We start from the raw sequence: 14,841 nt of genomic DNA on the forward strand, positions 1-14,841 counted from the left end.
TAAGAAGCTACAAAACATAGAGTGGGGGTGAGATATAGCCGTTTGAAGGCGCACTCACTCACCCATTACACACATTCACGTGTATCTCACATGCTCGCATATAAGAGAGATGTTATACCATGAGACACACACACATTTAGCCTATTAGCTTTGATTTAATCTCAGCCTTACATTTCAAACTAAGAGTAAAAGAAACTTTGAATTACAAAGAAACAAAACAGAACAATCAGAAGGCAGCTGAAAAGCTTAAACATCAACAGTTCCGTCCCCTTTATTAATTCGTTATTATTTTTATTTTTTATTCAACCTCTCTTTGGTATCTCTCTGGAGAGTTGTTTCCTTTTCTTCCTTTAGTTTCGTCACCCACAACTCCTCTTCTCCATCTTTTGTCCTGCAAAACAACAACCTTCAAAATCATTTTTCCTGCGCAAAATCGTCCCCAAAGCTACTCTCTCCTCCCTCTCCGTCTCTCCATTTCTTTTCGTCCCAAAGCTACTCTCTCCCCTTCTCAATCCATTTCTGTCCGGAATTTTCTGGGGAAAAGGAAAAGTTTTGGGAATTTTCGGGAATAAGGAAGAATTTTTTTATCTGGATTGTTGTTGTTATCATTTTGCATTTTTTTTTTCAAATTTTGGTGTTGAGATTTAAGCAGTGTTGCGGCTGGGTTTCAGACTTGCAGACTTGCAACGTTCATAAACTTGCAGCGTGCGATCGTCTTTGGAGACGGGATTAACACTCTTATGGCCTTTGTGTGACTGTACTCCCTTCAACTCTTGTATCAAAATCAAATACACGAAGAAATTGCATTGGGCTATTGAAGGCTGAATCAAGAACTAGCACTCCGGTAATTCTTACAAACTCTTCCATTTTTTTATTTTTTTTATTTTTTTATTTTTCTTGTCAATATATTTTTCACTTGATGTCATTGCATTTGAGGACTATATAATGTTTGACCTACAACTACTCTAGGGAATGAGGATTACAAGTTACAAGTTAAAATAGAACATTATGATAGAAAGTACATTTCGACCTTTCGTTTGAAATTAAAACAATTGCATTTAGACTTAGGGCCTAAATTAGATTACTTTTTACAATCGGAATGTTTTTATAAATCTAATTTTAGTCCTAAATTTAAAACTCATTATTAGTTTAATTAAGGACTCGTTTCAAAGTACTTTTAAAATAATTAAAAAAGTTTTTGGTAAAATTGATTTTGGATTCCAAAAATAATTTAAGTACTTTTTAGAAGAAGCACAAGATATGTGCTCTTTGTAAGAAGCAATTAAAAACTTTTTTCTCGACCCACTTGAACTTTTAATAAGAATTGTTTTTAAAAAAAAACATTTTCATAAAAATATTTTCAGTCATTTTAAAGGTACTTTGAAACGAACTTTAAATATTTTTGCCCACTTTTATTATTTTCAAATTTTGTTTCTAAAATTCCTAATTTAATCATCCATTAGGCCTTAAAAAAAAGAATTTTGATTTCTACAAATCAGATTTAGCAATTTAAAATGGAAGATTCTTAAAAACATTATATTAATGAGAAAGAACTATATATAAAAATTTGTGCAAACAAATGAACTAATATGCAGACTAGGTGCAAATATATACATAGGTTCATATGTAAAGGTACATCGATGTATATATAGGTGCATATAGATACCGTTTGGTACGTGGGACGGGACGGAACAGAGTGAGACAAGACGTTCCGTCCCAAGTTTGGTGTGCCTAAAATGGGTGGAACGAGCTATTCCATGAGATAAGTTTTGGGTGAATTTTCGTTCTGTCTCACCCCCTGGAACGACTCGTTCCACATCCGTAGAACAGAAAATTATAACCTCTCCGTCTCCTTCTTCTTCCTCCTTGTTTCCATCCGAGGGCATCTTTGCTCCAGCTCCGTTCCGTTCCGTCCTGTCCTGTCTCGTCCCGTCCCATTCCGTCCCGTCTGCATACCAAACGATACCATAAGTACCGTTTGGTACGTGGGACGGGACGGAACGCTGTGGGACGAGGCATTCCGTCCCACGTTTGGTACGCCAAATTGATTGGGACCCAATGTCCAGTGGAATGAGTTTTAGCCATTTTTTCATTCCACCTCTCCCCCCCCTCCACGGGGAACGGTTTGTTCCAGCCTATGGAACACAAAATTATAATTTTTTCGAACAACAATACCCCTCCTCTTTGTCATTAATTCCACTCTCTACCCTCTCTCTCTCTCCCTCCCTTAGCCTCCCGCTCTTCAAACCCAATCCCAGCTTCCTTTCGCCGCCTCCCTCCTCCCTAGTTAATGCCACGGTCTCTAGAATGCTGCCATGGAAGGTTGCTTGATGAGATGCTCTCACAGCGGCACTCTCCTGAAAGCCCTCAAACCTCTCGCTGAGTTCTTCTTCTTCGCGTGCGTCCTTCTCTGGTTTCTTCTTCGCATCGTGGCTTTTGCCCGTTGATTACTCCATTTTACAGGCTCTATTTTTCTAGGTCCTAACCAGAATTTTGTGCCATTGTGTTTTGATCCAATCCGAGATTTCAGTCTCATTTGTTCAAATTCCTTTTTTTGGGTTTTTATTTTGTATATTGTCAAGTTCTGAATTTTTGTGTTTTGTTTTGTGGTGGGTTAGTGGTCTGCATAGTGAGGCTCAGTGGGGAGCAATGGCTAACAGGAATCTGGAGAAGTTGGTGTCCATTGACGCGCAGCTTCGACTTCTGGTTCCGGCTGTAAAATTTGGTTTCGATCGGTTTGAGATGTTCATCTTGATTTCGATTGGTACCCATGATGCAAAAACACTTGAATTTGTGATTGGACTATGCTGCATTTTATTCTCCTGCTAAAAGTATGGAACTTCGTGTGTGAATTTGAAACTCCTTATCAATTTTGTTTGAAACCTTTTGATTTTTTTGGGATTTGATTTTCCTTACAAAGGTATATAACTTTGGAGGGTTTGCAGAAGTAGATTGGGTTATGGGTTGGGTGTTTTGTGTTCTTCCTCTCTGTGAAGCGGGGCTTGATTTGTGAGTTTTCTGGGATGCCAATTAGTTCTGATAAAATTGAATAATTTCTGGATTATGTTAATGGAGTGGTTGATCAAATTTTGGGTTAAGCATTTGTTATTGCAATGCTGTTGACGTTAATCCTTTTCTTTACTAGGAGCAATCTGGGCATGCGACGAACAAGAAACATATGAAAGAAGAGATAATAGAGAGAGACAGGAAAGACAGAGTCAAATAAAAAGGGTAAGTTAATCATTTAATCCCGTTCGTCCCATTCTATCTTACACATACCAAACATGACACGAAATCTTTGTTCCGTCCTGTTCCGTCCTATTCCATTCCGTCTCATCCCGTCTGCGTACCAAATGGTACCATATTTATGTACATATGTATAGGTACACAAATTATATACACACACACACACACATATAAACATATATGTAATGTTACCGCTTAAGCAATACGTGTGTAGCATGATCACTATGGAAGGCTTTTTCTCCTAATTTTTCAGGAGGGTCTCTTCACGTTGATAAAGATTTGTTTTTATAGAAACATGCATGATATTTAATAGCATAGTGCAACTTTTTTACCCGTATTAAATACACATCAAGTAAAAATCTTCCATTTATAATACTCAATATAAAACAAAACAAAAGTTAATAATTGATGTCTTAAACCGCCCTCTAATCTGAAGGGTGCTAGAATTTAGAACGCTACTTCGGATTGGTTTCGAATAAGGAGTGTTGAATCTCTCTGTAGAAAGACTTGAAAAAGCTGAATCAAGATCACGGGGTACGTTTCCTTAAAAAACATTTTTCGGTTTGTTGCTTTTCTTAAATAAATTAGTTGATGCATTTGAGGGTTAGGAGAAATGGCAATTAAAGTTCAAATTCAGGCAGAAAATAGAGTAGGAATTAGAACAGATCAGTAAATAAAATAAACTTCGTTTCTATTTCGTTTCAAATCTTTACCTTTTACAAGCACAAGCTGAGAAAAATGGACCTTAAATCAGCTTCCTTCTGACGAAATTAACATTGATGTTTTTTAACAGAACATAAGGATAAGAAACCGGAGCTTGTAGGACTTCCGCCTTCAGGCTGATTTAGCAATGTATATTGATAGCGTTGATGCTGCTGAACTACTTTTGCGCCTTTCAATTTTTCGATACAGCCAACTATCCGCTAGTGATCAACTACAGACGACAGAAGAAGTACGTAATAAACTAGTTCAACAAGGTGTTCTAGTGTTCGAGCAACTCCCCGAAGAAAGCGAGGAGGACTTGAGAGTCAGAACTTTCACAGAGCTATTCAAGAAACTTCCCTTCTCTGAGCATGATATTTTCCTTTCCAAAGTTGTAAAGAAATTCAAGCGCGATGGGCAATGTGGCGAACTGATTTCTTGGTTCAGTACTCAACTAGATTTCAAGGAACAACAAGAAGTGACTGGTAAAATTGTTCATGTCACAGCTGATTATGACAAAACCAGTGATGAAAATGCCATACTCGGAAGATTTTCACAGCTGTCGAGAGATTATACCGACTATCTTCATAAGCTTCTTGTCCCCTGCATGGAAGAACAGAAAAAGAAACGAAAGATAAACAGAGGACTGCCGAAGAGGAAACTAGTTCGGATTGGCAATTCCGTTTTGATGAGTTTTTTTTTGGTTTCTCAATTGTTTGGTTCAAGGGACAAAGCGTGAGTCGTCAGGAAAGGGTGCTAAAGAGATCAGTTAGCGATATAATTGATCAGAGCAGAGAGAGTGAGAAGGATTTCAGACTCAGAAAATTCTCAGAGTTTCTGCGCACGAAAGCACTTCCCTTTGGTATTCAAGTGTGTTTGATTGATACGGTCAAAGAGGAACTGCTTGAATCTCACCATAGGACTAGACATGTCCGTGATATTGATGGAATACTATCCTATCTCTTGACTTTTGGATTTAGCCTACTGTCCCCCATTGACCAACAACGGAAAATTGAAGAAATCTCCGGTGAAGCTGGTGGAAAGGTTGAGATCATCAAAAGAAAGGTGGAAGAAAGTGAGGGAGATTTCAGAGTGAGAACGTTCGCAAGCCAAGTTCACAAAGTCGGGTTAAGAACCCGAGCTGCTATGCTTTTCGAAGTTTCAAACAAATTCTTATGTGAAAGAAAGTTGCATGACTTAACTCTTTTGTTCAGGCAACTAGGCTCCAACGGTCGGAAAAATCTGATAGAACAATTGTTTGATTGGTTAATGGAAACGTACTATTCAAGCAAATATACCAAAGATGTCATAACCGAGAAACTCAGAAGAAAGTGAGGAGGATTTCAGGGTCAGAAGCTTTATAAAGCTCTGTACTACGCATCCTTCCCTCTGGGATCAGAATCAAGTTGCGAAATGGGATCTCACAAGTATGCTGCAAACATCCGGCAATCGAGAGATCAATAAAGCCAAACACGGTGGTATTTCAGTATCACACAATAATTTCTCCTCGCGATATGCTGAATTTTACTTTGGTTTGTCGGTTATTTGGTTCAAGACCAACAAATCAGGAATCCGCTCCATTGAAGTACTTCTCGGTGAAGCTGAAGAAGGTGACACAACAGAGAAACTCCGCGGAGAGAATGAGGAGGATTTCGAAGATTCGTCGAGTCGTTTAATCAACTTAAAGTCAGCTCCCAAGAGTACATCGTCAAATATATACTGAGATCGCTAGAGCAAAATATTTATAACGAAGGAGGTCTTTTGCCAGCTTGGCTGGCCTACCACGACGTGTTTACCACCTGGTTCGAAGATCTTCCCTCAGCTCTTGGACTCTTGAAGAGAAAAATAGTAACAGAGGCAGTCGCTCAAGGAGGAGGAGGACGAGCATACTCGTTTGAAGAAGATCTTCCCTTTGCTCTTGAATTCATCAAGGTAAAAATTCCAAATCTAAGGGGGGGACGAGAGGCAGTCGCTCAAGGAGGGGGAGGGGCAGCCGCTCAAGGAGGAGGAGGAGGAGCAACCGCAATTACAGGAACAAGTCAACGGACGGGTCGATGATTTGCAACAACGCACAAGTTATCTCCGAACAAAACAACCATATTTAATAATCGCGTTATTTGCAGTTGCTTCAAGTTGATTTTATATTTTACATGTACCTTGATCATCTATCTGTTTACTACTCTAAAGCCTCGTTTGGCACATCGTATTAGGCATCGGATAGAATTAAAAATAAAGTTTAGAGACTTGTGTACTAAATAGTTGTCGGATTAATTAATCCGGTCCAAGTTGATTGGTACGCCTCATACCTGCTAGTTAGTATGCTCAAAAAGCTCGGTATAATTAGTCGGCTTCAAAACTGAAAAACACGTCTCGCACCCCTCTCGCATCTGCTTCGTCATCTCGCGTCTGCTGCTCAAGATTCAGACCTAAAATCAGGGGAACCACTCCTGCTCACACCTGATTGCATCATCTTCCTCATGGGTGTTTTCTCGTTTCATCTTCATCGTCTTCCTCTTCCTGCAATTTTCCTTTTTTTTTCCTCTCTCCCTGTCTTGTATCCTTTAGCTTGTGATTTTTTTTCTATTTGATGGATCTGTGATTCTTATAATTTGTTATTTTTTCTACTGATGGATCAGTTTGTGATTTTCGTTTGGTATGGGTTTCAAAGGGATCTAGAATCTGCGAGCACTTCGTCTTCCTTATTCGTCTCTCTCTGGGTTTCTTTTGTTTTGGTTTTTTTTTTTTTTTGTTGAATTTCTTTTTTTTTAATTTGAATAATCATTTCAAAAATACTATTAACAGGTAATTAAAAAATAAAACATAATCGATCCTATTAATACGGTCATTAGTTTGATATTGCACTAAACGCTTGATTAATTTAGTGTTATCCGACGAGTATTTATCCTATCCGACCTTCGAGTATAATCCCAGCATCTCCCTTGTTTTTCACATACATCTTCCCCTTTAATCCTTTGTCGGACTAAACATGGATATATGACAGGTAAGACCTGATACAAGTAATCCTTGCTCCAACTGGATCTCTCTATTTTTTCCCCTTTCCTCTAATCTGCAATCAAAGCTTATAGCTAGTCATAGAGTTGAATGAGTTATGCTAGCATCAGCATCAGCATCAGCATAGTAGTGTGGGTGTGTGACATCGTCAATTACAAATGCTCTCAACATTGAAGCTTAATGTACCAGTAAAGTAAATATGTTATAATGCAATTATGCAAAAATCACGCGCCCACACAAGATTGACACTGACCAATGCAGTAGTTGAACTAATCAATATGTATTACTGTGTAAACATACGACCATCTGCTTAATTTTTATGCCAAAGAAAGTCTTTCAGCATGGTGGGTAGGGTTGCTTTTGTTACTATTAGAAACTGAGGCAACATTCGATTTCCTCTCGTATATACCAACCACAATATGGCACATCATGTTCCCATTACATTATTGTTCATTTCAAATTAACTAATTTGAAACAAAATTTAACGTCTTTCTCACAACATCCAGTCATTTACACACGGCGTAGGATGTACTCTTACAAAACTGCCCTACTTCAGCAAAGCCTTACACCTTTTTTAATTGTGGTTCCCTACTAAACATATTAATCGAAACCAATAATCACCTACTCTAGCAAATTGACTATTTCAAAAGAAAAAATTATTGTATGTACTAAACATATATAATCTCGTTCTCGCAACATCTAATCATTTATGTACGACATACTTGTGACTCAAAATTAGTATAATAATTGGCACATACAAAGTTTCAATCCACGTACTTATGACTTAAACTATCGGCGCATGCAAAACTTTAATTCATGTATGATGTACATATAAACCAAAATTGATATACTAATCGGCACATACAAAGCTTTCATGCACGTTCGACATATGTATAAACCAATGTTGACATAATAATCAACATATACAAAACTTTTATTAATCTACATCATGTGTATAAACCATAATTGATATACAAATTAGAGCATACAAAGCCTTTATTAAAGTACGACATACAATACTTGTATAGAATAATCATTAGCTAATACAAAGCTTTCATTCATGCATGATGTATGTATAAACGAAAATTGGTATATTAATCGGCGCACAAAAACCTTTGATTCACGTTCGACGTATAAACAAAAATTGACATAATAGTTAGCGCATACAAAACTTTCATTAACTTACATCGCTGTCATGTGTATAGTCCATAATGGATATACAAATCGGCACATACAAAACCTTTATTAACTTATGACGTACATACAAATCTCCATGTAAAATAATCATCGGCGCATACAAAAGCTTTCATTCATGCATGACGCACGTATAAACCAAAGCTGGTATACTAATCGGCACATATTAGGCTTTGATTCACGTTCGACGTATGTAGAAACAAAAATTGACGTAATAGGCGACGCATACAAAACTTTTATTAACATACATCATTGCCATGTATATAAATCATAATCAATATACAAATCAGTGCATACAAAACCTTAATTAACATTCGACGTACATACAATATATACATAGAATAATCATCAGCACATACAAAGCTTTCATTCACGTACACTTGCCCAAAAACCAAAATCGCATGACAGTATGTACTTATTTCTGAATTAAATTATGGTTGTCGCACACCCTAATACTTCCACTATTCCTCGAAATTTACATACTTGCCACAAGTCATATCCAACGAAATCAAAAACAGTAAGAACCGGCGCTGGACCAATCAAAATTCGTTTCCTTGTCGACGCGGCAACCTGAAACCCAACCCCGCGCGACGGACCCGCAGCGGATCATACTCCCGAAATTAATTATTTATTATTCGAATTAGGAATAAATTATTTATTTCCCAAAAATGCAGCATAAGTTTCCTAAGTTTTCCCTCGCATTTCTCGCACAGCTTTTAAATGGACACATAATTTTTCCATTTATATGATTTTCGGGTTTTAATTTTCTGCTATATAATTTGGAATTTATTTCTCTCAAAAACCACTTCCTTGGACTCTGTCTTTATCGCTTCCTCTCTCTCTCTCTAGCTTTCTCTCTCTAACTCTATCTCCGTGCAAAATGCAAATAGCAGCAGAAGTAGTACTGGGGTTGCCAGCAATGGAGGGAGAGGGAGGCGGGTTCATCGACCTGTACAAGAAGGACCCTGTTGAGAACGCCGAGAACGGTGGCGAGGGAGAGGGGAATGCGGCGGGGAAGGCCAGCTTCGCCTTCAAATTCGACCCCAGCATTCTGATTGACCCCAGCTGCATCAAGATTGGTTCTGTGCTCGGAGAAGGGCCTGGAGCTATTGTTTATGAAGGATTGTGGGTCCCATTAACACTTTCTTCTCTGTATCTGTTTGCTCTGTGCTTTTTTTTTTTCTTGGGTTTTTTGCGTCTTGATTTTGGTTGCTCACATTGTTTGCATGTTCTTGAATTGTGGTGCTTTTGGTGCTGGCTTGGCTGCTTGAGTTGGCTTTTTAGTTGTGTTAGTTTCGAAATCGAGGTTTTTTGATAAACCCTTTTGAGGGTTTTTGATGATTTTTGGGTTTATGGTGGCAAGTGTTGACTTATATTCCGATCTTGGAGTTGTGGTTCTCATAATTGATAAACCCTTTTCGAGTCAAAAGGGAATTGTGGGTTTTTGAGTTGAAGTTTCTGCTTTAACTTTTTGTTACCTTTGAATCTTCATTAAATTTGAACTGGAGGGTTCCTGCTGGAGGTGATCTTGTATCAGTGTATAGGAGAACACATATAAAGTATATATTATTGATGAGAATCGTTATTGAGATAGATCATTGATCATCGGTTTTAACTTTTTTTTGATAAATGCTCCATGGTGGATGTGATCACTCTGGATTTTGGAGTCCATTTATTACTAAGCCTAGGAGGGATAAAAGTTTTGTTAATGTAGATTCGACTGATCGTGATTTTGAATGCCCAAAATGGATGTAGATGTTCTGCATTTGAAGTCTATTCATTTGTTAGCATATAAGATTTAGTGTTTAGGAGGGATAGATAATTTCATTATGATAGGTTCAGTCCAGTTATAATTGTCCAATAGTGGGCAAGTCCTCCCATATTTGTCTGCAAATCATCACTCTGTTGCTACTAGTGAGTCATGTAAGATGATTTTTAATGAATTACTCTAGCAATCGTACCTTAAATAGGGAGATACATAATTATGTGTGGGAGGTTGCAGATGAGAAACCATTGGTTATATAGTTCAGGTAATCTTCTGCTTTAATTTAGAGGCACTGCACTTATTTTCTGTGCTCTTTATGTTTCAGTAGCCTGGGGATTAGGAGACGAGGTGGTGAGGGGGTCAGTGGGCATGGGTGGATTCAACTAACAGCGACCTTACAACCTAGAAGCCATTGGTTCGATTGTCCCCTTTTAGATCATCCAAATTGTTCCTCCCTCTGGATCATAGATCACCTGATTACTAGGGTACACCTAAGCATATGCAGTGGAACTGTTTAATCATAGATCCTTTTTTGTGCTTTTCATTCTCATCTTCAAACTTCTCTCAGGATAAAAACATTTGCTTACCCCTTAACGAGATTATCATCGTTTGGCTTGGTGGTCTTCGAGGATGTAATAATCAGTTGCAGAGATCAGATTACTATTGGACTTTTAAGTTTAGGTATAAAAGTTAGTAAAGAATCAACAGTTTTAGGCACATACAGGACGGACAGAATTATTTGCTGATATTTGTTCTTTGGTGATGCGATATCAGTTTATTCTTTACAGTATCCGATTTAGATATAAAGACGTTAGAGAATCAATAAGTTTATGGCAAGTCTTTTCAACAGGTGGAAAATGGGAGATGATCAAAGAGAGTTTGGAAAAGAAGGATATCTTTAGATTTTTTTTTTTACTTGGCCAGGCCTTTTCATAGATTCATTTACATAGTTTATTTAATAGTTATCATATTCATTGCACCTGGAGGTTAAATTTCTGGGCAAGCAGCAGTCCGACATAGATGTCATTGACATAAACTTTATCCCTCTGTTGCCGTGCATGAAAAACATTAATGGTCAATGGCAGCAGTAGATGTTTGTGGCAGGGCTTTTTTTTTTTTTTTTTACACTAAACAATTTTCTAAAACCTATTAATATGGGACGACATCTTAATTAAATGCTTAATTTAATAAATCAATCATATATATTTGTCCTGATTAAGTAAGAATATAAGTCATAATCTATATGCTGAAACTGAGGAATTTTATGTCCTGGATTTTAGATTGCTGAAGCTTTCGAAATTATATTTCTAGGTACCAATCCAAGCCAGTTGCTGTAAAAATTATACGGCCACCCAAAACAACAGAAGTTAGTCTTGATTGCCAAGAAAAGTTCCTGAGGGAAGTTTCATTGCTTGCAAAAGTCAAACATGAAAATATTGTCAAGGTATGATGCTCATTCCTCTTTTTTTTTTTCTTTTTTTTTTCCTTATGCCTGCATTTGTTATTAATATAAATATTTACACTCATCATTTCTTGGAAATCATTTTCTCCCATTTGTGAGCAATATCCTTATGCAAATTGACCATTGGTTTCAAGAAATATATTTCATCGATTTATATCCAGGTCAGATGAAATCTTGACCTGGAGAAATGAAATCACTGCGCTTCTGTTCCTAAAGTGGTATTCAATTTTGTGATCCTGTTAGCTTCAGCAAACTGGCTTAAGTAATTAAAACTATGATGGATACAGAGATAACAGTAATTTGGAAAGCTAAATTTAAGTAATAAATGTTAATAAATTTTTGGTTTTTAAATCTTTCAGTTTTACTGTCTTTCACCTTCTACATGTATCTAGATTCGTATGTGTAGCTTATTAAAGCTTGGTCATATCAGTTTGTAGTACTCATTTTCCTGATAGGTATATTTTCATGGTCAATGCCCCTAGTGCATATGCTCATATAAGTCAATGCTCTGAAACAGTTCGTAGGTGCATGCTTTGAACCTTCGATGATAATTCTTACTGAGCTTCTGAGAGGAGGCAACCTTCAGAAGCACCTGTGGGGAATGCGCCCCGGAACACTTGATCTCAAATGTTCAATAAGTTTTGCAATAGATGTATGTCGAGCTATGGAATACTTGCATGCAAATGGAATCATCCACCGTGACCTGAAACCAGGTTATTGTTCATTTTCCTTGTTCTTTCCTTTTTGTTCTAGTTGTTTGAGTTTATTTTGACAAGGGGACCAATTGATCAGGCGCTTGGATTGGCTACATGTCCCGCTTGTAACTGTAAAGGAGTTCATTCATAGATCCACAAAAAAATTTACTCATTTTTAGTTTTGAACATTTGCCAGAAATGCATATGTAAATTCATCATGCTTTCTTTTGGTTTTGCATACTCATCTCAGTTCTAATTCTTGAACAATAGGGTTTAAACATCGTTTACCGAAGGAATTTAATTCTAACAGATACTCTTATTTTTTTCCCCAGCCAACCTACTCCTTACAGAAGACCTGAACAAGATTAAGGTGGCTGACTTTGGCCACGCAAGGGAGGTAATATCCGGGGACATGACATCTGAGGCTGGGACCTACAGATGGATGGCTCCCGAGGTGCACTTTTTTCAGTTTTTGTGTTTCTTCGTTCGTTATTCATGCATATACTGCAACAACAACAAAATATTCATAAAATAGCTAATTGTATTTTTCTTTTTATCTGACTTAGCTATTCAGCAAGGAGCCAGTTCCAAAAGGAACGAAGAAGGAATATGATCACAAGGCAGATGTGTACAGCTTTTCGATAGTTCTGTGGGAACTGATTATAAACCGAATTCCTTTCTCTGGACGGACTAATATATTGGTTGCATATGCATCGGCGAATGTAAGTCCTATGAATGTCATTCAAACAGAAACTGATGAACCAGAAACCCGAAAATCTATCCAATAGCTATATCAAGTACTTGAATGCTTTCCTATCTGTATTCTCTTTTAAGATTTAGTTCACTTCCATTATATGGTGCTTGATTATTTTGAGATGCCTTAAGATGACTAACAACATTATCTGCTAGCTGACGTTTTTTATTGAAATTTTCTTTAGTTAAGAATTTGATTTTTCTGGGGATGGACCGAGTGTACATAAAAAACATATTTTCAGAAGTTGAATGACTGTTGGTGGATGACTTCTCTTTGTGCTTTCAGCAAATACGGCCAGAGCTGGACGACATTCCTCAGGACCTCGTGCCGCTATTGGAGTCCTGTTGGGCAGATGACCCAAGGATCCGACCTGAGTTCATGGAGATCACGAGCCATCTTTCCAACTATCACAAGCAACTGTGTGCAGCTGAGACGGAACCTCCAGCAGTCAATGTGCCGGAAGCTGAACATCAAGAGAGCAACGTGAAGGAACAAGAGCCTCCCGAAGTCCATATGATTGACAAGTCCGAAAAGAAAAAGCAAGCTAAAAGGAGAAAGAAGTGCAGATCAAGTTTCTTCTTGTTTTGCTGTCGACCTGTAGCGGTGCGTGAGTGATCGGTTGTCAGCTCAAGTTTTGTAGGATACAGAGTAGAACCACAGATATAGAGATTAGGGTAGACACAGCCAGGGCTCCTGAGCTGAACTGTTGTTCTGTAACTTGTGTTACAAGCAACTGTACAGATACATCGTGTTAGGAACCATCGAATAAAAATAGATAGAGACTAGAGGCTAGAGAGGAACTGCATACACAACTTCAAAGAAACAAAAAAAAACAAAGTTTGTACTCGTTTTCGCAGTTGAATATTTCTTCTGAAATCAAAGCTATGTTTTGAACTTTGATCACTAGCACACTTTCAGTTCTGTGCTCAAACTGTTGGATTTTTTTTATATCGTACGAAGCTCCGATGCTGGCTTGCCGCTTAAGCAAACTCATATTTTAGTAATGAAATGTTTCGTGCAAGTTAACGTGATTAGTCACAGTGACTCTTTTTTTCTGATGCTTGAATTGCTGGTTCTGATGAATTATGTGAGCTTCTTTTGGTGTACAAATTTTGGGTGGAAAGTAGGGTTGCAGATAAGGATTTTGTTTCCCTTTTTAACTAGAGGGCGGCTTAGTGGTGTTATCTTATATGTTGACTAAGTGATCACATCATTGTGAATTTTTGTAAAAAGCTACTTTAATTAGGGTAAAAAAAAAAACTTTATAGGTAAAGAAGATGCAAGTGATTGCGTGTATCTAGAGTTTTTGAAAGATACAAAAACAGAAAGAAAGAGTATTGTACATGATACAGAAATGAGAGAATCGAATTCGTAGTTAGTGTGTTATCTTATAGAACACCATGTGTGGGTCCTTAAAAGAAAATTTTGAGAGCCTTTCAACTACAATCGCTTTTGCACCAGAAATCTGATTTCTAATTCCCCACTTAGTACTACAGTAGTGTTTTTTTCTTTTTTTTACTTGTAAGTGAGATTTTAGGTTCAAATATCGTGAATGACAAGTTTAAAACCAATTTATGACCACACCTCCTAACACGTGTGTAAATATATCGTTTTCATTCCAAGAATTGGGATTTGGAATAGAAAGTCCCTAACACATGTGATAACATGATTGGATTCAATACACTCCATCATCATACATTGTATGTATACAGATGGTACCAATCGTGTTCAATTTCACGAAATTGTAATTATGTCATGTCCATGTACGAACACGAGTTGACCAACACATAGATCAATCTAACAATGCAATAATCATATTTTCATCAAAAAATTGAGAAGCTAATAGTCGAACAATTCTAATCATATGCTATGATAGTTCTCATGTACGTAGAAGATCTTATATTCGTGCAAGTTTTTTTTGAAAAATAAAATTTACGGTAGTAGAACTCATTAAATTCAAAAGTGGTTCGGTACAAATGTTTATTTTAAGAGCCAATCATGGCATTACATT

General features: G+C 37.3%; 1 protein-coding gene and 1 long non-coding RNA gene across 2 annotated transcripts; both read left to right on the forward strand.

The window, feature by feature from the left end:
- Positions 1-2,202: 2,202 nt before the first annotated feature.
- Positions 2,203-7,046, forward strand: LOC125473212. The gene is made up of 3 exons (XR_007255078.1): positions 2,203-2,398; positions 2,619-3,231; positions 4,040-7,046. It is a non-coding gene; the product is annotated as an uncharacterized LOC125473212 (long non-coding RNA).
- Positions 7,047-8,831: 1,785 nt separating this feature from the next.
- Positions 8,832-13,800, forward strand: LOC103947528 (serine/threonine-protein kinase STY13-like). Its single transcript, XM_009358438.2, has 6 exons — positions 8,832-9,279; positions 11,231-11,363; positions 11,899-12,094; positions 12,409-12,530; positions 12,643-12,798; positions 13,116-13,800. The coding sequence occupies exons 1-6, from the start codon at positions 9,035-9,037 to the stop codon at positions 13,443-13,445; spliced, it is 1,182 nt and encodes a 393-aa protein (XP_009356713.2). The 5' UTR covers positions 8,832-9,034; the 3' UTR covers positions 13,446-13,800.
- The last annotated feature ends 1,041 nt before the right edge of the window (positions 13,801-14,841 follow it).

The sequence above is a fragment of a genome, unplaced genomic scaffold (genome assembly GCF_019419815.1).
Source record: "Pyrus x bretschneideri cultivar Hongxiangsu unplaced genomic scaffold, Pyrus_bretschneideri_v1 Contig8, whole genome shotgun sequence".
Lineage (NCBI taxonomy): Eukaryota > Viridiplantae > Streptophyta > Magnoliopsida > Rosales > Rosaceae > Pyrus > Pyrus x bretschneideri.

Excerpts from the sequence above, each read along its gene's own strand:
- LOC103947528 (XM_009358438.2), top strand. The coding sequence starts at position 9,035 with ATGCAAATAGCAGCAGAAGTAGTACTGGGGTTGCCAGCAATGGAGGGA. Across the intron at positions 9,280-11,230 it reads GCTATTGTTTATGAAGGATT|GTACCAATCCAAGCCAGTTG; the intron begins GTGGGTCCCATT and ends TTATATTTCTAG. Across the intron at positions 11,364-11,898 it reads AACATGAAAATATTGTCAAG|TTCGTAGGTGCATGCTTTGA; the intron begins GTATGATGCTCA and ends GCTCTGAAACAG.